The 22454-nt window shown below is 38.0% G+C and overlaps 1 protein-coding gene, 1 non-coding gene and 2 pseudogenes across 2 annotated transcripts; 3 read left to right on the forward strand and 1 right to left on the reverse strand.

Moving 5' to 3' along the window:
• Window positions 1–365: 365 nt before the first annotated feature.
• Window positions 366–472, forward strand: LOC147929718 (small nucleolar RNA R71). Its single transcript, XR_015578988.1, has one exon. It is a non-coding gene; the product is annotated as a small nucleolar RNA R71 (small nucleolar RNA).
• A 4228-nt stretch (window positions 473–4700) lies between these two features.
• LOC147929719 (uncharacterized) lies at window positions 4701–9532 on the forward strand (annotated as a pseudogene).
• A 2607-nt stretch (window positions 9533–12139) lies between these two features.
• LOC147929720 (uncharacterized) lies at window positions 12140–13305 on the reverse strand. The gene is made up of 3 exons (XM_087480703.1): window positions 13234–13305; window positions 12739–13179; window positions 12140–12232 (listed from the first exon to the last, which is right to left on the reverse strand). The coding sequence occupies exons 1-3, from the start codon at window positions 13303–13305 to the stop codon at window positions 12140–12142; spliced, it is 606 nt and encodes a 201-aa protein (XP_087336829.1).
• Window positions 13306–21094: 7789 nt separating this feature from the next.
• Window positions 21095–22283, forward strand: LOC104738309 (cytosolic sulfotransferase 18 pseudogene; annotated as a pseudogene).
• The last annotated feature ends 171 nt before the right edge of the window (window positions 22284–22454 follow it).

Raw genomic sequence — 22454 nt, forward strand, 5'->3', positions numbered from 1 at the left:
TGTAGCCTCCTTGATTGTTGACGTAGTTCACATCCTCAAGTTGCACATTCTCCCCATTATGTTGCATAAACTGGTCTTCCTCGTAGATGGCATGGACGTGCTGCTGCTGGCTTAGGAGCTTATCCAACTTGTCATTTAGGGCTTTCATATCCCTCTTGTACTTGGCATCTTCTTCTCCTGTAGATCGCACAGTAAGATCATACTCCTCATTATAATGCCCGTCAGATTTAGCAAAGTTCTCCACTAGGTCCCAACCTTCATCAACATCCTTGTTGAGGAAGTTACCATTGCTTGTCGTGTCCAGCAACATCCGTATCTTGGGGACCACTCCTCTATAAAGTGTACTCAGCAATGAAGCATTGCTGAAGCCATGATGAGGACATCTGGTAGTGTATCCCTTGAAACGTTCCCATGCTTCACTGAACGTCTCATTGCTCTTCTGAACAAAGTCGGAGATATCATTTCGCAGCCTTGAAGTTCTGGAGTTGGAGAAGAATTTGGCTAGAAAAGCCTTCTTGCATGCTTTCCAGGTGGTGATGGACTTCTTGGGGAGTGATTTCTCCCAGATGTGTGCTTTGTGTCCCAAAGAGAATGGGAAAAGCCTGAGCTTGAATCCATCTTCACTAACTCCATTTATCTTTGTTAGTATCATCTGGATGAGACTACTCTTGATCTCAAAGTTGTTGTTCTGGACAGCAGGTGGCACAATGCCATGTCATTGAGTGTGATTAGATGGAGCATCTCTTGCTCCTATGTTGGTCCGTGCTTGAGGAGCTGGTGGACCGTTCATCATTTCTTCCTCAATTGTTGTTGGTTGTGGTTGCTAGACTTGTTGTTGACGTAGTACCCTAGGTCTATCGATGTTGTCGATGAAAGGACTCAAGTGTTGGCTACCTTTGGATCGTGTTTGCATGCACAAACAGTTGACCGAGTGACTATACGAGGGTCAACTCGATCCAGGTGATCGAGTAACAGGTCGGGTGGGTTCTCGGGTTGTACTTGAAATGCAAGACAAACAAATACGAAAGTAAACAAGTCAGTAACTAACCAAAGTAAATTATAGAACTTGATCTAGCAAGTGCTCAAATCCTAAATGTAGCAAATGAAAATCAACCAAATGGCAACGACGCCAAATTGATAACAGGATTTTCACCCAAGGTATCAATTCCCTATGCAGTTGTAGTACAAAGGGTTATCAATCCAAATGGTTGTTATGCTAGTAGATAAGATATGATCAGAACTATGCAAGTCAAGCCAAGCAATAGTTGGGTTTGATCTAACAATCCTAAAATAAGCAAAAGAAAGCAAAAGAACAAGAACCACACGACCTAAGCACTCGATGCAAGCATTCGAGTACAGGATCGGGTGGGGTGATCGAGTAAACAAGGGAAGCAAGAACAGCTCAAAGGTATACTCGAAGTAGGTGATCGTGTACATGTCCGGGTAAGGGATCAAGTGATGAATAAAAACGTAAACAATCTAAATACAAAAGCTCCTAAGGATGGGGTACTTGACTCCTAAGTGTTCCTGACCAATATGGATATCCTACATACCTCAAGAAAATATTCCCTAGACAATGAATCTCTAAAAATTTTTCAAAACACTCTCGTGATAGAAAAAAGCAACCTTAATCACTTCTTTACCCAACTCTCGTTGGAGAAACATGACCAAGCAGGCAATACAAACCGATTCATTATTGTCAATAAACCCCTTACTCATCTATTCTCTTAGGCTAAGTGAGTAAATCTCTAGCATTGATTGATTAGAGCATTTCATGTACATCTCTCGGTGGTAAAACGCCCTAGATCTAATCTCAACCTCTCGGTCTGTTGACAGCATTAAGAACACCAATCTAGAAGGGAATTTATAAAACACAAATATCAAGCTAAGACATCATAATCGGTCAAGAACAGAAAATTGTCTATCCCATCCCTAGAAACTTTACTACAGTACTCAGATCTCATTGTCGAAAACACAAAAGCATAAGTGAAAGAAAATTACATTATATCAAAGATAGAGTAGAGTAGAAGAGTATAAAGCAGAAATCTAAAAATGATAACAAAAAGAAGTAAAATAAATCCTAACAAAAGTGGAAAAGAGTTTGAGTCGCTCTAGATCTCTCTTAGAAGCTCTCGCTCTTTGGTTTGAGGGTCTACGGCGTGCTCGTTTGCGAGGAAGAAGAGGGGGGTTTATATATGGAAACCCCTTTGACCTAGCTTCCCAGTCCTGCCCGAGGGTCTACTCGATGGGGTACACAAGGATAAGGTCGGGTTACTCCTCGGGTAGATCTTCGGGTTGTTCTTCCTGCTCTTGGTTCCTCCTCGATCGTGTTGGGGTTCAGACTGTTCTTCCAGCTCGATGGCTCCTTCGGGTACATGCTTGGATTTGTCCTTGTTTCTCCCCATTTTAGGCTCTAAAGCACCTGTTTTCATCCAAAGTATGCAAATGCAAGAATGCAACACCCTAAATGGCCTAAAAGTGAATTCATACAGTTAATAACCTTAAAATGCTAAGGTAAGGGTATAAACAATGCAAAATATGGACAAAAAAGGATGCTAAAAACATGTAAATTAGAGAGTTATCAATTATATCAAACTTCTATGTTAGAAAACTATTTACTTTTTTAAAAAAACTTAATTATTCCTTACATTCTTCTCCGTAAAAAATTTTGAATGATGACCTATCTTTCTCCCAAATCCTTCTCTAGAGATTGTTGGCAAGTAAGTCATTGGGTGGAGGAAGTGGATGTTCACCGGGTAAGAGGGAAGTAATTAGAAAAGTTGTGCTAATATATTTATTAGGATGAGAAAGGTTTTGTTAAATAAAAAGATAAAGAAAAAAGATGAGAAACCTAATTAGAAACCAGTTTTTTTTTTCCTTCTTAAGAAAGAAGTCTACAAATATGAAAAATTAACAAGGGGAGGTGGTTCCTTTTATAAAGAGAAGAAGATTTGAAGTAGATAATAGCTAGTATTTTGTCCCTAAAGAAAAAGAAAAAACCACCGCAGATATTCTAGAAGGTTTGAGACTTACAACAGGAATGATAGTATGCAAACCTTCATAGCCATGACTAAATTGGTGGTGTCGTACGCTAAAGACGAAATGGTCGATGTCAGAAGGATTAGGGAGCTTCATGCCTTCATAGTCCCATAAAGAAAAAAGGATTATGAAATGGACCAAAAATATCAAACATTTATGTTAGAACCCTATATATTCTTTAAAAATAAAACTTAATGATTCCTTACATTCTTCTCCGTAAAAAAAATTTGAATGATGACCTATCTTTCTCCCAAATCCTTTTCTAGAGATTGGCAAGTAAGTCATTCGGTGGAGGAAGTGGATGTTCACCGGTTAAGAGAAAAAAATTAGAAAAGTTTTGTTAATATATTTATCTTAGGATGAGTAATGTTTTGTTTAACAAAAATAAAAATAAAAAGGATGAGAAACCTAATTAGAAACAAATTCATTTGGAGATTTTTTTTTTTTTTTTTCATTTTTTCCTTCTTAGGAGAGAAGTTTACATATATGAGAAATTAACAAGGGGAGGTGGCCCTTTTATAAAGAGAAGAAGATTTGAAGTAGGTAAGAGCTAAGATTTTGTCCCAAAAGAAAAAGAAAAAACCATCAGAGATATTCTAGAAGGTTTGAGACTTATAGCAGGGATGATAGTATACAAACCTTCATAGCCACGATTAAGTCGATGGTGTCGTACGCTAGAGAGATCGCTGACATCAGCATGATTAGGGAGCTTCATGCCTTCATAGTCCCACAATTCCAGCCCGAGTTACTGAAGCCAACCAAAGAAAGAAACATTATCACATTATCATATCAATTTTTTTTTGAGCTGAACATCAAATTAACCAACTTACGTTATTGTTTCTCGGTAGATACGAGTGATTGTATGTACCTCGGTGCCTCCTTCGATTCACATTGAGATTCATCATCATCATTATCATCATCATGCTTTCTTTTTTAGTGAAATGAGGACGACGGAGGAATAGTAGATCGAGATTTCTATCTTGAAAATAATGATTCTTAATGCATGTAATCATAAGTGAAACAGAAAAATAACTTGAAAAAAAGAATGATTCTTAGAGAAATTTACGAGATAAGCATTTAATCTCACGAGTATTGTCTGATTTGGACTTTTTGTCCGTACTTATGTATTTATCATTTCTTGCCTACGTTAAATTACATGAGTAACCCTCCGAAGTCGAAGGCTACTGATTTTCAAACTTTGAATATATTTTTTTTTCTTTTTTCCTTTTTTCTATTCTACTGTTCGCTAAACCTTCTCCTCTTGCCGACATTGATGACTCTTCAACATCAATGTGTATCTACAATATGCAGAAACATTCATGAGGCCTCCCAATTATTCCTTTCTATTTCTCATCTGACTCCTTCTGCAAACCGCTAGATTTAATTTCAAATTTTAACTTTGGTCTGGAGAATCAACGAGTACCATCCTCCAAGAACTTCAAATTTGTCTGCTATTCTTAGGCTTCAAATCGCAATCTACAGGCGGCAACTCTGACTCTGTCTGTAGTTCTCTCAATCGGTAGGTCTCAAGCACTTCAGTTATTGGGATCTCATATCTGCTCTTCTCGATTACTTATGTTTTCTCATCCGCAGTATTGTCGACTAACTTATTTGTGTTGCTTATCCCTCCTAGCGATTTAAATTTTCTTATGTAGGTTCAATTGGAAGCAATGTCTTCCTCTACTAACCAACATAGCACTTCACTATCATCAGGTATAAATTTTGAAGTAGATCTCTCTAACTCTACTTTTATTTGTTTCGTCTATTATTTGTCTATTCTACCATACCCACATGCGTATTAATTGTCTTCTTGTTTTATATTTAGCTGATTTCCTAAGTAGACAACTCTAGTGTATGCTTCTTCTTTGTCGACACCTCTGCTCTGCTTCACTTGTTTTGTTATTAGTTTAGCTCAATTTTAGGCTACATTATGGTTCCATATAACTCTCCAATATAGGGTTATCCTATTTGCCACAGATATCCTCACTATTAGGGTTTACTGTTATCTGTACATCAAGCCTTTTTCGGTTTTTGCTCCTGTTATTCATTTCTCCATTGGGTTCCCTTTATTACAATCCTGAGGGTTTATATGTTTATATTATTACAGCTATACTTAACTTTCTGCTTATGTCCCTTACTTTTCTTTAGTATCCAATGGCTGCACAGTCACTCCTCTCTCATCTGCTTTCCCTACTAAACACATCTACATGTTTAAAAATGTTGCTCTATTATGTACCTTTGCTTACTAACATTCTCTATGTTGTCTCTTATTTTCCCCCAAGGTGAGAGTCCTCAACGGATTTTTGCGGCTAATTGCTACCCTCTTCATGTTGTTTGTATCAACTCCTACTCAAGACCTCGCTACCTAATTGACATCCTGCAAATCCTCGCTGGGTTGCCTGAGCTAGATATGTTGTTGGCATCTCCTCTTGGGGCTCTCTTCTCCTTGCCTGTTTGGTTTTGCTCTCTATCTTGTCAACTAGTCCACCAGCTATTATGTAGACAACTTTATACTCCTAATAGTGACGAAATGTTGTTTGTTAATGGAGGCCAACCTTCGCGCTTCTCCTTGATTGAGTGTGAACAATTGACTGGCCTTTCCTTTGCACCTTTTCCACCACCTGCCGAACTACTCCCTCTAACCAATCATGCTAATGGATGTGCTCCATACTGGTATAAACTTATAGGTCGTAACATTGCGTCAACAACTGTTGATGATCTTATCACCCTGTTGAAGGCTGAACCAAACATGCCGGTTTGGCGGAAGTTTAGAGTTGCATTAGTGGTTATTGTTGAAGGCATTCTCCTTTGCAGAACGCAGCCTGTGAAACCTTCTTTGGAAGTTGTTGAGATGGTTAAAGATATTCAATTCTTCCTTCACTATCGTTGGGGTCGGCATTCATTCGAACGCCTATTTAGGATGGTAACCATTGGAGAGTACATCCCAGATCAAGCGGCTCTTATCCAAAAACTCAAACAATCATCCTTAGTTGCGCATGGGTTTCCTCTTCCAATTCAGCTCCTCGCATTTAGATCCATCCCCTCGTTGCTCAAGTTTCTCCCACATAATTAAGGCAGGTCAACGTTTCTTGACCATTCTATTACATATCTCCCCAAATGTAAATCCTACCATACCTCCAACATCGTCTCGACTGAACATGATCCATCTGTAAGCGCTCTACCTCGATCCTTCTCCTCTTCGTACTTCTACTTACTTTCTTACACATCTACCTATCATATGTTCCAGTTGTAAGTTTTGTTCCCTTGGTCAGCAGCAACTGAATTCAAATCTACTGCCGGAGGTGATCCAAAGAGGCAGCTCTTAGAATCACTTGTATCATCTGGATACAAGGTTACCCCAGACTTTGGATTTGGAGGCGACTCATCTCTACCATCTCTGAACGCCCGCAACACCAAAAAATACATAGTCGTGACTTGGTGACTTCCTCTTCAGAGGTTGATTCCACAAGACATAGGAGAAGGCATTGTAAAACGTCCAACGTCTTTGAGTGTGCTCAACAAGTTGATGGTATTGTAACTTTAAAGTTGAGAGCTTTTAAGGAGTCTTTACTGGCTAATTTGGGACAACTTCAACTTAAGTCCAAATCCAAAAACATAGAGGGCTCTACCAACGGAAAATCTTGCTCTCAGGTTGCATCTGACAGCAATCTTTCCCTATCGCGTGTCACACCTTCTGATTATGCTTCTCTACATGGCCACACTGCTTGTCCTACTGCAGCAACGTCAAAGGCATATTCCGAAAACTCCTTCTTCTTCGCATCTTCCAGCACTACAAGAAAACATGGAATTGCCGACTGCAAGTTGCGACCTAAAACACAGTCGCTAAATTTAGCGATTGAATTGCTATTGTTTTGTTACTCAATGGCTACTAAAATAAAACAGTCGCCTAATAGATGCTAATTCGAGATTGATGCATAATGTCGCAGTGTAGTCGCCAAATTGCGACTAGTTTGGAGACCAATTTGACAGTCGCCAAACATTGCGACTAAACAGCTACTCTTTAGCGACTGTTTTATTTAATTTGGACTTTAAACCAAATTTGGGCCGTAACAAAACGGGTCAGACCCAAATCGTTTCGCTTCTTCCCCGAGAAAACCCTAATCCCTCAAATCTCTTCTCAATTGTTTCTCTTCTTCTTTCGTTTATTCCTCAAACCCTAATCCCTCACATCCCCAACTCAATCGAGAAGCGCCATAGTCCCTCCTTGTATCTCTCAATTGCTCTCAATCGTACTACTTCCTCCATACCCCGATCAAAAACCCTATTCCTCATCATTCCCCTCGTCGTCTTCTCTCTACTACGCATTCAAGCTATAACGCTGCTGTTTCTATTGTCGTTGATGTCTCCTTTTATCTCACACGATTCCAGTTTCGGGTTACTAAAGGAGATGGGCTTGTGATTCTTTCTAAAATTGCAAAGAGTTCAGGTTAAAGATTCAAACTTTCTTCTAACTTCACTTTACATATTTCATGTTCAACTATCTCAAGATGTCTCTAATTTTAGGTTTGGTTCTCGGCTGAGCTCAAAGTGTTTCTTGCTAGATGTCTTTTTCAAAGCTAATGAAGTTTTCCAAAGGATTTATTTATAGTTGGATAGATGACTCTGATTTTCTTTATTCACCTATTGGTTTGGCCAGAATCTCAAGATTTGAAGTAAGACTTGAGTGTTAGTCTGCAAAGAAGGGAAGCAAGAGAAACATCATTGTTGTGTCGTTCCCTAATTTCTATTTCAGAATTAATAAAATCTGCTTGAAATTGGAGAACTATAACAGAAGAATTTTACTTCTTGGTTTGCAGGTGTAGTCGATAGCAGGTTAGTCCATATATCCAATACCGTTGATACTTGCAGGCGTTCCATAGATCATGAGGAATAAGAAAAATTGTAAAGGACTGGTTAGTTATTCATCTTTACACATAAATGAACAAATGTTCTAGAGATTGAAAAAGTAAAGAACCTTTGATTCATGTTTTAACCTCCGATGTTTGCAGGAACGAAAGTAAATTGTTGTAAGAAGTGCAAGTGGCTACCTCGGTTCAAGAAATTTGTCTATGTTCTCGATGAACACTTGCAGGACATGCTCGAAAATGAGTTTCAATAACTCTTGTGTTTTTCTGTTATGGACTATTCAACATGACTTAAGCTATTCAATAACTCTTGTGTTTTTCTAGTGCTAACAAAACTCATATTTCTTGTAGTGGTGGGTCTCATGTTATATCATTGTTTGCAGTAAAGTTCAGCATCAAGTCCCTTAGGATTTTGGAGCTTGTTATTGAAGTTCCAGAGACAGCAACTGTAGGCTTACTGAAGGTGTGTGATTAATTTGTCTTTTCCTATCCATCTCTTTAGATGTTTTGGTTCTGCTGTGTGCAATGATCAATGTTATTTCATAACATTAGGCATGATACTTAATACTTTTGGTTTTAGAGGACGGTAAAAGAGGTTGTTACTGCTTTACTCGGTGGTGGAATACGTATTGGGGTGTTAGTCCAAGGGAAGAAGGTTAGAGATGACAGCAGCTGTACCTCTTTGCTCTGAAACTCCTGTTGTTTCTATGCAAACCGATTCCACTTCCTGTACCTCTTTGCTCTGAAACTCATAAAAACTTTTGTAATGATTGTTTGGATATTTTCTGGAACTTATTATGTTGGATGTATGTTGATACTTATGTCTTTGTTTAATTTCATGTTTGTTATGTTTTAGTTATAGTTATCATAATCAGTTTTGTTATTATAAAATCAAATAATTCATTTTTACCAGAATTTTTTAAAAAACATAATAATTAAACAGTCGTAAAACAGTCACTGAAACGTACACAAAACAGTAACCAAAACAGTCGCAAATGAGTAACCAGATCGATCGCCAAAGCGTTGCAATTCAGTCGCTAAATTTAGTGACTGTTTGGCGAGGGAAAAACGACCACAATTATCAGTCGCCAATTAGTAGCTTTGTTTCGACAGTTTAGCGACTGATTATTTTAGCGACGCACTGTTTACCGACTGCGCATGTCAGTCGTTACTAAGTAGTTTGCGACTGTATAGTAGTAACTGTTTTTGTAGTCGGCGATTCCATGTTTTCTTGTAGTGCAGTACATGAATCTCTTCAAAAACATGTTTTGTAAAAAAAATAATTTATAACTGTTTTTGTAGTCGGCGATTCCATGTTTAACTCAGCTTCCTTTTCTTCTCTCTTGATTGTGCAGGAAAATCTAGAGAAGAGATGTTTGTTAGTTGATCCTCCCCCTGATTCATTCCCTTATGTTTCCCGTCTTCACTCCCTTCAAGATCAGCCATCTCCACCCAAGAAATCTCGCGTGTCTGAAGCTCCCCTCCTTCTCTCCTCGCAGTTGAAGCATAATAAAACTCGTTGTCTTGCGATTGTTCCAGTCCTTCCATTACCTAATTTTTCCAACCGGTTTGCACATCATCAGCATGAAACTCGGTTGGCCAGGTCTAACGAACCTATTTCCAGTTAATTCCAATGGTCCAACTCATAACGTCAGCAGGAGGAATGTTGCCTATCAACTTTATTCGAGGACCCGCTTACGATCTTCATACCAAACTCTCCCACCCGTTACCCCAGCTGGTGAGGCCATTGTAGGTTACACACATGCATCTATATGACGAGTATCTCTCTAACGTCTAACCGGCATCCGACTACTGACTACTGACAACGCATTCACTCCCATTTGGCGATAGTCAGGACGATAGTCAAGTCAAAAATGTACTTCTAATGGTCTCTTATTACTTACGCCTGTTTGGTCTTGTTATTGCCTACTATGTTAAACATTAAATGCAGATGGAAATTTCATATCTAATATAACTTGTTTCCTTCAATTCTATCTGAGTAAAGTCATCTATAACACATCTCTGACTTAAACGCTTTGCCAATCACTAAAACAATCCATACAAAAGCAATCCTTACCACACTCTGTATGCCACCTCCCATAAAAGTGCACTTGGGATGTTATTGTGTATCTCATCTTACACACCGTATTATCAGAATTTTAATGATCTGCTTACCACCATAAATAGACACTAACTATGCATCACATATCATTCTTCCGCCTTTCTCTCTCAATTAAATTATTTTTTAACCTGCAATGGACAAACTTGATATACATGTTGCACTTGACATTGCTTCCCGAGTTGGTCGTTCTACTTTTACTGATCTCTCAGGTATGCTTTCGACATCTAATTTTTAATCCTGTCTTGCTTCCCATCCTACCGTACTACATACACTTTCCCTGCAATTCCTCCTCGAAAATCCAAATCTTATCAACCTCACCTCCCCTTATTGTCCTTTCTTCTCTCGTTGTCTAATGGCACATAATCCAGCTGCTTGTTATCTTGAGAGTTTGAAACTTGCAACCAAAGATGGCCATGCCGAAACAGCTCTGCAACTCTTACAGAGCATACCCAATGGTCAACGGCATGTTTCGTTTACAACATCAGTCCTCCAAATTTGCCTAGGGTTCTATGAAGATGCCATTCACCAACAAGATTTATTTGTAGCATCAGTTGGTTCTTTTAAAGCCGCGGATAAAATTGGCAGTACAGTTTTCCGTCCAATCCTCAAGATAGGTCCAAGAAAGGTTCGGTCTCATGGAAACACTTGGAGATATGACCATATTCCCAAGTGTGGTCCATGTTCCCTAAACAATCGTTGTCCAAATTGTTTTCTGTACTGGTTTTCAGTTATGTATCTCCTCTTATGTTAGGCTCTCTCGTCTATTTCCCACATTGTCACATTTCTCTGGCAATGTTAATGTCAAGTCCACGTTTACCCTAATTTATATCTTACCTCTCCCTATTACATTAGCCATCTTATTATCTATTGCTCACAATATTTATTGCATCAAAGATAAGCTTATTCAATACGCAATCACCTTTTAACTCATCTCTCCATATATCTACTTGCTTCTCTTATTTCACCAGCAACATAATAACATCATTGACTTTCAAGCAGTTGGTAGGTATTATAGTAAATGCTTTGCTCTCACTCACCAAAAAATGTTCACGATATTTAAACCAACATCAAATCCCTTGATAGAGTTACTCAAACACAACTACCAAACTGCAGAGTATTTCAATGGACTCCATTCCTCAAGTTTTGCTTGTATAGATATAGTTAGATGGGTTGCCTATCATGGTTTTCGTCAGTTGGGACCTTTACTGGCATCTGGTCCTAATTTCAATAGGATTGTCCTCGATCCCACTGTGTTACAAGAAGTTGACATTGACGAGTTCATATTTGTAAGCCCCCTTGCTAATGAAAATTCTATCTACCGCCCATTCTTACTCTGCTTTTTGGATGCTGGGAACCAGAATTCCGAGTGTGTCGAAGGATAGCGACTTGCTGCACAAAACGGACCTTCAGACACCTCTCGAAATCTGCTCAGGTCATCAGCTTCCCACAACATATGCGTTCGCTTTGCTCTAGGCACGTTCCTCATTTGTTCTAGGTCCTTTGACACTGGTATGGAAGTAATTTGTGCATTCTTATCTTTGGTTCCGTCAGTCGAGGAGGCAGTTGGAATTGTTGAAATGGTTGTTTCCCAAATAACAGAGATGGGTACACCAAATGCTGGTCTCTATGAGCCTTTCATGCGTTTTACTAGTCTTCCACACTGTTACCTTAACAACTTCTCTGTTCTCCACCTCTTTCCCAAGTGTTTTGCTTTCAAGTACGCAGCTCTCTTTCTTGAATTATGTTAACTCGACCTTAATGTGCCTTTATATTTTCAGTTCTTTCTATTATCGTCTACTGTGTAGTCTACCTTGCATAACATATCATGTTGCATGATGTGCAGTCCAATATGTACTCTTATATGTACCAGTTGTAATTTATGCACCTACGTATGTTCATGTGACCTTATTTTGTGTAATCATAAGTCTATTATGCACCAGACGCTTTCTCATATATATATATATATATGTGTGTGTGTGTGTGTGTGTGTGTGTTCAATATTCATATAACTACCATCAAAGGTTGAACCAACAGTTTGAACCGTTACTAACACAAACGTATAACAACCTACATAGTCATTGTTTCAAGAAATGATCTATGTTCCAAAAAACCATCACAACAGCCTCTCTGATCCACCTCCACTGCTTCCACACATCCAACTCCAGTACTTCATCCACATTGCTCGCAGAAAACAATTTCCTGTATGCTGCAACCACAAAAAGGTTTAGCAGTGCAACCAGAAATATTTTCTCTTAATTACTACGCCAGCTTGCCCAAAAGAAGCTAATTCCACTTCAACCGCCACTCCTTCTATTTCTGCAGACCAAAATCAGATGGTTCCTTCACTTTTAATGAAGCTTAAGAAAACCCTGCATTTACCAACACTTCTACATGCATCTGGTGCCCAAAAAACATCCCGATGTTACCTGGAAACCGAAATTGAAACCGAATTATTGTTTTGTTTTAAACTATTAAATTGCCATATATGAGTTAGAGCGCACACGAAAGTAAACGACCTACCACACACATATAACATCCAATACCTTATCATATTATGTTTTTGCAAGTAGCTCGGTTATGACCTGTTTGCCCACATGTTGAACACTTATGGGGGCCGTTTTTTTCCTTTTATTCCCCTGCAACCATCAAACTCAATATATTGCCTACAACACAAATTTACAAGGGATGAAGACAATTGACCGACTACATTACCGAATGTTCTCCAATAGAAGGAATCCTTCTTTTCCTTCTTCGTCCTGGCCCTGGTGGGTTAGTGGGAAGGTTGAACTCATTCTCCACTACTGCTACAGGTACATCGCCATCATATTGATTTAGGACAGGGTATATTAACGCCTCATAAGTAGCTCCAAACACAGGGACAAGATACATTTCACCTAGAAGCGACGTAATGTATACACCATCTGTCCTCATTGCATCAAAAGCATGACAACAAGGTATCCAAAGCTTCTGAAACCCATTACAAGTACAACTTTTCTTCTCAAGATCAACAAAGTTGCCCTCTGTTTGACTGACTTGGTAAGTCCAATCTGAGACTGTTATTACTGCCAACCCAGCGGATGCAACATGGTTGTGAAGCATGAACTTATTCACATTAGGTGTTATTGGCTCAGGAAGGGTAGCCAATGTTTTTGCCTTTGCTCGATGAATTCAGAACCACTGCATCAGCTTCATCCTTATAGACTCAACCATAGTCACTATTGGGAGCTCAACAATCTTCGCTATAGCACTATTCAGAGCTTCAGCGACGTTGCTACTCATTATATTATACCTTTTATCGGGGCAGTAAGCTTGAGTCCAATGTGCAACTGGTATTGCAATTAAATACTCTGTGCAACGGGTGCTTCTATTAGCTATTTCGAGTAACTACTCGTTGAAAGCTTCAACATTGAAGGCACGAGCAGCTTTCCCAACTAATGCAGACAACCCTTTACCAGCAAAGCATGTTGGTAAACCTGACCAATTCCAGCATATATAGCCCGGTGCCTATCAGATACAATAACCAAGTCTTCAGCATCTGGAACAATTAAACTAAACTGCCTGAAAAATCACGTCCAAGCAGTTTCATTCTCAGTCGACAACACCAAATGCTATTGTGTAAACTTAAAAGTTTGCATCCTGCATGCTTAGATTGGATGATGACATTAACTATGAGCAGACATTGCCAACTGATTCTTCAGAAGCTGCAGAGTTTGGTGGATCTATTATGGAAGAAGGTGGGCCATCAACGGTAGCACAACCTCAGGATGCGGTCGGCTAACAACCAGAGGGTGGCAGAGCAGATGTAGGCGATCAGGTTCTCTAATATGTTAGTACTGCAAGACATCAACCTATCTCTCGCAGCACATTGGATGATGACATTAACTATGAGCCGACATTGCCAACTGAAGACGCAGAGCCGGTGTTTGATGATGTCATTAATTTGACCAACACTAATGGTTGTGGACCTGTGTCAGCTGAAGAAGATGCAATCTATATTGGTCGGCAGTTTAAAGACAAGGACGATATGCAGAATACGGTCTCCGGGTCAGACCTTGTTTGGCCCACCTTCTTCCATATTAGATCCACCAAACTCTGCAGCATCTGAAGAATAAGTTGTTAGGCCATCTGTGAAACATTCATCAATGGCAGGATCATTGACGTCTCCACCATCAGGGACAATATAGTTGTCAGACTCTGCCAAAACTTGCTGTGGTGATAGAGGGACAATTTGTTCTGGTGATTGAGGAACAATGATAACATCATTATTTTACCCATTTTAGCTATAGTTTTAGTATGCATTTAGGAAGAGTTTGATATGATTTCAAGGCTTTAAGGTCTATTATCAAGTATTTCAGGTTTCAAGAAGGTTTTAAAGGTTTTATAGCATAAAGGACAAAAAGACAAGGAAAATACGTTTTCGACAGATTAAGAGCTTTACAGTACGGGAAACGTTTGAACAATTTTCAGAACTCACATTTTCACGTGCTTGGTGTCTATCGAAAGCTGATAGAGTCATATTTCTCCTCGAAGTAAAATCAAGTCAATCCGATCATTCATCAAGAAGATATAACCGATTTACCAAGACGTGTTATAAACCGACGGGAAGATAAGTTTGAAGCCAAGTGGACTTTAATGACGATCCGATTAGCAACCAGGTTCCAGAACCTTCTTCAGCCGCCCCTTGTCCTGAGGAGGAGTCACCAGGTTCCAGAACCTTCTTCAGCCGCCCCTTGTACTGCACTCAACAAGAAAAGACGTTTCTACCCTTACAAAACCCTAAACCTAGACAAAACCTTATAAATACTCTTCTAAGCCCTAGGGTTTAGAGTGTACCTTCACCTGCCTCCAAAGAGATCACGACCAGAGAAGCAGCCGACGACCTGAAGCCCTCTCTCGTCCCTCTCTTGAAGCCTTTGAAGATTCACTAAACTCTTTTCTATTCTATTTGCTTTATTCTTAGTTTTCTATAGGAAGAAGATCCTACACTTTGTTTGACAATCATTGAAGTAATATCTAAAACCCTTTTCTCTATTTATTCTTTTATGTTTATGAATTGTTTAAACCTTGCTTTGATGATTCCCTTAAATATGCTAGAGTAGATTTTTAGTTGGGTTTAAAGGGATAATCAAAGGGGGGAGATGATCTTAGTTTAGGTGGCAATTTTTAGGGTTTGTTAGATTTATATTCTACTTTATTCTATGCTTTAATTCTAAGTCTTTGCTTAAAGCTTCAAGTTAGCCACATGAACTAACTATGATCTAAAGTGTGTGTGTGTTGCCACAAGCTTGCATGTGTGCTTGACCTAGCTTAGATGTGTGAGGAGTCATAGGAAGCACATACCCCTTACCTATGGAATCTCATGGGTTAGAATCGAACCTGCTTAAAATGCTTTGATCTATGTGTCGTTGCCTGCGACAGTTAAGTCTCGGAGTATAGGGATCTTAGACGGTTAGCTTGTGAACTATAATTTAACGGTTCATTCGTGTTTCGTAGTCCGAGTTTTAGATAAAAAAACTAATCCTAAACTTTCCTAGATAGATAGATCATCGAGCCCCTGCGATTCCCCTTGATGTCCAACGCTTGTTTTATTTATTTTATTTGCTTTTTATTTACGTTTATTGCATACTACGACCGTGATAACCAAAACTCCATTTTTATTGAGTCCTAGCCTTACATCTCTTCCGACGGATTCTCTAACCAACAACTCTCTCTCTATGGGATTGATCTTTAAATACTACTAACGATTAACTGTGCACTTTCAGCGTTGTGTGGTCTTTTTAAGGTAAAAGATTTTGAAGCGAAATAAACCACGCACATCAAACAACTTCTTTCCCCTTCCCTCTGGCTATCTGCTATTGTTGCACCTCAAAGAGTAATATCTCATAAAGGACCCGGTCATCCTCAGAATTGCAGTTATTTTCCTCCTTCGTGTTGGGTTCGATGTTATTTGATGGTGAAGGTGTCGCCGCATCTGCAAGCCTTATTATACCAGCAGTATATGTTCCTGGCCACTGTTCTGCACCAGTATCTGGCACCACCCTTTCACAACCGCTAGTTCCTTCTCTGTAGTCTCTCAAACACCCATCCCGAGCAGAACTATCCTTCCAGCCAGTGAAAAAGCGCCCATCATCTAATTGGATGCCTTTCCCTTTGTCAATACTGCCATGAAACAACTGCCGCCTCACACCAGTTCTAGTAGTCCCTTGATTGCTCTATTCACTGATAGATTCAACGCTATACAGCCTTATGCACTCGTTTTCTTCCTCAACATGGTCTCCGGAGATATCGTTCAGTCCATGGTTCTCTCCACCATCGTTGGCATGACAAACCTGCCTCAAAGTCCTGCTACCACTAGCTACCTCCTGCAAAGTTTCCAAAGATAGCAACAAATTTAAGTGAATGGCTCCTCTCCGAACATTGATAAAGTTCCTCACACTCATTCTCCTAGTAATAATCACTAGAGGCCTTCTGTTTATTGAGAACATCGAAAGTTGACATGGAAGCCAGCAACTCAATTTTGGCGTCAGACTCATTTGTTGTAGCTCAAACTCATCACTTACATGTGAAACCAAATCTTCATAACTCATGGACAAACGCATACTGATATTCCTCGCATAGCATTCCTTCACAAGAACAAAATCCTAAACTCCAGATTCTAAATATTCCCAACTCCCTGCAATCACAACGACTTCAACTTCTTCCGCCTACACAAAGAGAATAAATTAAATGTGGTCAACGAAGCAGTCCTCACTATGTTCGCAAAGTCTATAGACAAAATTACATCAACAGATGCTACGAAGACTCCATACTATTAGGGCAAATACTATCAGTCTTCTTTGGAAACTAAGTCACACAATAAAGCTATACTATCGAACTAAACTAATGCTATTGAATGAGCAAGACTTCGACATGAACAAGTGACATCGGACAAATTATAGAAACACAACCAACTATTTGAAACATAAGAGGGATGCTGCTACATACCTCATCGGCCATTGATATATCATGGTTTTTGTGGTTTTTAACCATGATATAAGGAGTCTTTTAGAGTCTTTTGATTTGTTTTCTACGATGTTTTAGAGTTTTTACAGGTTTTCTAGGATTTTGGCATTAAAGGAGCAAAATGGAGCAATTAGAAGGGATTTTGGAGCATTTAACCGAAGAAGTCCATTTGGAGTCTGATCAACTGACCAGCATCGATCGACACTGAATGAGCATCGATCGACACTGAATGAGCATCAATCGACACCCAGTCCAAACCAACGAGAGAGCCAAAATTGGAAGTTTTACAATTTTGCCCAAAGTCTTCCATAATTGCAACATAAGTCTCTGACGTGTTTTAGGACATATATATATATATAGTTTTTGGGTTTTGTAAACCCTTAAGTTTTATTCTAGCAAGTTATTTTCTAAGCAGCTTTTTGAGAGCGGGATATTGAGAGCGTTTTGGGAGAGAGATCTGAACTCCTTCTTTTTACTTTTCAATATCTATTGCATGTTATTTAGAATAATTTGTACTTCATTAAATATGTCTGAGTAATTTGTTTGTTAGGTTTAGGGTTTTTTACAGGGTTCTTATGATTTATTAGATCTGTGATTTTTAGGGTTCTTAACCTTTATGATCTTCATCCTTGGTTGTTCTTCACAATAGTTATTGATTGATCACCTAGAATTATTATCTTAGGGAAATTAATTGATATGAGAATATAATTGTTTTCCTGATTAAAACCATTGATGAACAAAATTATTTTTTACAAAGAGATTTAAATTAGTGATTTTGTGAACTTTTCTAAACCTGTTTTTAAAGCTGCTTTTTAACTTAGAATTTTACAAAGAGATTTGGATATTCTTGTTTTTAAATTTAGATAATATTTGCAGTGAGAACTGATTTATTTTACAAAAAAGTTTAGAGTTCTAGATCAGATTTTTAATCGTTTGAATCCTATTTAATTATTAATTTAATATTTTATAATTTCCTAAGAATTTCTCTGGACCTAGCTTTTTGATCTTCTGAATTTACAACAGTTTTATTTAATATTTTGCATTGCTTTTCTTTATATAAATCAAGTTGTTTATCTTAATTATAAAACTCTATAATTTATTGTGTAGACTTGAGTCCTTGTGGAATTCGACTCGTAAGTACTACTTTGACCTTTTAATTTGAGAGAGTAGTTCTAGGGTTTAATTTGAGCATATCAGCCATCGTTGTCTTTCTCTTGCACACGGAACTTATGTCGCTTTATCTCAGATCTATTTATTTTGCGGTATGTTTTTTTAATTTATCCCGAAATGTCCACAGAAACCCAACCCCTCATATATATCCTTAGGGAGTAGAAGCTTTAACCTAATCCACTGCTACAACAAGCCACATCTTCAATTCACAGCCATAGAAAAATCAAACAGTAGTCGCCCCATCGCATCGGCTGTACAGTGATCGCTTTTGAAGGTAAACAAATCCCGCGCATCAGAAAGGCGGGTATATACGTTATTTCGCTGCTATAAAAAGCCTAAATTTAGGAGAATGCGCAGAAAACCTCAATTTGCAATTTTTGGTGCCACAAAGGCTCATATGGACAAACGCCCCATGATTCTTATCAAAATAAATTTTCCACTACTTGATGAGAATGTCGATATATTTATTTTATTTTATTTTATAAATTCTAACTCATTTAATGTTAGTTTGACATGCCAGAAAAAAGTTTAGCTAGGAAATTAACCCAAGCAAGTATGTTTGTATCGATTTTTAATATATTTTTTCGGTTTAGTAATCTTTTAAGTAGGTATACACTAACATATAGTATGGAAAAAATACTATAATGATTTATTTTGGATTATTTTAACACAAATTTTCTTTTATTTCTTTTTTTAATATCATTTCAAAACAGTGATTCAATATAAAAGAAAAAGCAAAAAAAATGATAGACCACTAATGCTCATAATTATTAAAATATCTTTGGTATATTGGTATTGGTAATAATATACATCTAAAAATTACAAAAAATAACATCTATTATTATTAAATATTGGTATATATGTAGGATTTTCAATCTCGAATTTTTAAATTATTATTAAGGGAAATATTTTAGCAACAAACATGTTTGGATTTTTTTTATTTAACTTTTTCTATTTTGTTTACATGTTAAGGTCTCTCTACTAATTGGAGATATTTGTTTGTCTAGAAAATGACTGCAATAATATGAATAACTGTGTAGTACCAATCATTCGTGTGTTCGTAATTCTTGCTCTTTGTTTCATTTAAGACACCAAATTTTATTTTGGAATATTAGACTTTATAATAAAAAAAAAAAGAAGGACCAATTAAACAAGTAACACCAGTGGTTTAGTGGTCGAAATAATTTCGAATAGTGATGTAATTATCTTAATAATTATCTCTCGATGTCTCGGTCCATTCTCTTGGACACTTCGAGCGTACTTAAAAAAATTATGTTTATGCAATTTCAAACTTTCATGCAAAATCTATATTTTGATCCCAAATATATTGACCAATGCACTAAAAAAATTTAAATTTGCTTGACTTTACACTGATGAGATTACACAGTACTAAAAGAGGAAACAGCCACAAATTCCTATGATTTTTGCAATTAAATCTTAGGGAACAAGAGAAGACCAAAAGCTAATCATTCTCATTCTGTCATTCATAAGAAAAAGTATAAAATTGGGGCCTGACCAATTATGTTGCATGCAAAGTAATATTAAGGATACAAATGAAGAAATGGTCAATTCTAGAGGGACCTTTTATAGAAATACGAATTAAGAATATTAGTTTGCATGGCACATAATTTGTCAAACTCATCATATTCGTTCTTGCACAAACTAAAATTGTACATATTGTTTACTTTATCGATCACCAAAGTTTAATTCAACACGATTATTTTCAAGTTTAATACTATAAACTACATATAACCAATCTCTTGAGATAAGAATGTACCCATGTCTTAGGATTGAAGATGCCTTAAGATCTAAGAGCATAATTACTAATGGGTTCTCTCAAAAATACTCTTGGGTTTGGGTCCCAAAATATTAATAAAACTTATTATTTGAGTCCATTTGTCTGAGAATCGATTTTGTCGGAATCATTCCGAGTAATCCTAAGAGAACGCTACGTGGCGTCTTCTGAGTGGTGGATTTTTAAATATAAAAGAGAATTTATTTTTCTCTCATTTCTTTTTCCCTTTCTCGCCGACTGTTTCTCTCTCTTCTCTCTCCCTTGCTTCAAAGATAAACCATGCGATTTCTTGAGAAATCGGAGAAATCAATGGATTCACGTCGAATCCATTGAATTTTCCGGCGTAAAATGGTTGTTTGTTGCTCAGTCGGAGGCGATGACTTCCAGATCGGTGTAACGGTGAGATACGACGGTTCGGTTCTCACGACAATCGATGGCGGAGATTAGTTTGATGTTATTTTCGCCCAAACGACGACGGGAGACAAACAACGGCGGTGTAACCGTGAGATACGAAGGTTCGTGTTCTCAATTCCGATTTATTGATGGGATTATTCTGATGTTTAGGGTTTCGGATTGTTCTCGAAATATGTTTAATATTCTGATGTTAAATTGATTATGAGATTAGTTTAATGTTCAATTGATTAAGAGATTAGTTTGATGGCGTGTTGATTTGGAGTTTGGTTTGGAAGGTTTATGATTTTAATCGGTTTATTGTATTTTTTGTTGAGATTAGTCTCTTGTTGTTATTAAGAGTAGAATGTGTTTTGTGTTTGTTTGTATAAGTAATTGTGTGATTACTATATATATAAATGTCATGTTTTGTGCGAGGTGAAATGGATTTGATTTTGGAGTGATAAACATGAAATGGTGACAGCGGAAAGATATGTGGCATTTGAGAATGGTTTATCTTATGACAGTAGGAAAGATATGTGGCATTTGATAATGGCTTATCTTATGACAGTAGGAAAGATATGTGGCATTTGAGAATGGTTTCTGATACGACATGGCAACACGTGGGTTAAATTCGTTACGTGAACTAATACTACTCCACCTAAACCGAGTTGTTTCCGGACATAGACTAACACTCATCTCCCACAGAAGACAGAACACACACAACACGGTCGAGTTCCTCAGATCCTATTTCTCTTTATCTCCAATGGCACAAATGAACCTACCAAGCCACCACGACGAGACCAAGACAGAGTCAACAGAGTTCGAGAAGAATCAGAAACGATACCAAGACCTCATCGCCATGTTTCCTCACGTCAAAGGCTGGTTTCCGAAAGCTCCACTGATCGAGTACGGTGGCCACTGGATCATACAGCCTCTTCTAGAAGGTTGCCTTCACGCGCAAGAGTTCTTCCAAGCGCGACCCATTGACTTCTTCGTTTGTAGCTACCCAAAGACAGGTTCCACTTGGCTCAAAGCTCTAACGTTCGCCATCGCCAATCGATCTAGCTTGGAAGATTCCTCGAACCCTCTCCTAAAACTTAACCCTCATGAGCTTGTACCTTTCATTGAGATGGAGTTCGCTTACTTCCCTCAAGTTAATTCTTTCAAAGAGAAAGGAAACACTCTGCTTTCGACTCACATGCCCTACGGGTTATTGCCCAAATCAGTTGTGAAATCGGGTTTTAAGATGGTTTACATCTGGAGAGACCCAAAGGACACAGTCATCTCCATGTGGACTTTTTTCCAAAAGAAAAAGTCAGGAAAGGGACCTCTACATATTCTTGAGGAGTGTTTTGATATGTTCTATGGAGGTTTCTCTGGTTACGGTCCTTATCTAGACCATGTCTTAGGGTATTGGAAAGCTTACCAAGAGAATCCAGATCATGTTTTTTTCCTCAAGTACGAGACGATGAGAGCTGATCCTTTGTCGTATGTGAAGAGACTGGCTCAGTTTATGGGTTATGGATTCACAGCTGAGGAAGAGAAGAAAGGTGTTGTTGAGAAAGTTGTGAATCTTTGCAGTTTCGAGACGTTGAAGAATCTTGAAGTGAACGAAGGGGAGAAAACAAGAAAAGACATCTCTTGGGTTTACTATCCGAATAGTGCCTTCTTTAGAAAGGGAAAGGTCGGAGATTGGCACAACTACCTTACTCACGAGATGGCAGCTCGAATCGATGAATTGATGCAAGAGAACTTCAAATGTTCCGGTTTGCTTGAACATGATATATGACACAGGTCAGCACACGTTGTATTAAGTTATGTATATATCGGAAGAATAAATCTTGATGTTGTTTTTTCCAAATGACCTGTTTCTAATAAAAAGGAATTGGCTTCTACAAGTTTTTTTTTGTTAAAGGGTTTTCATAAATATATAAAAGATCAAGTTTACATAATATAACTAATACAAGCAAAGAAAAAAGAACGAGGACTAGCAACAGCTAGAAGGGTGAACGATTGAAAACAAACAAAGATCGAAGAAAGCAGATCGAAGAAAGGAAAGAAAAAACAG

The sequence above is a fragment of the Camelina sativa genome, chromosome 13 (assembly GCF_030686135.1).
Source record: "Camelina sativa cultivar CO46 ecotype springtype chromosome 13, ASM3068613v1".
NCBI classification, from domain to species: Eukaryota; Viridiplantae; Streptophyta; class Magnoliopsida; order Brassicales; family Brassicaceae; genus Camelina; species Camelina sativa.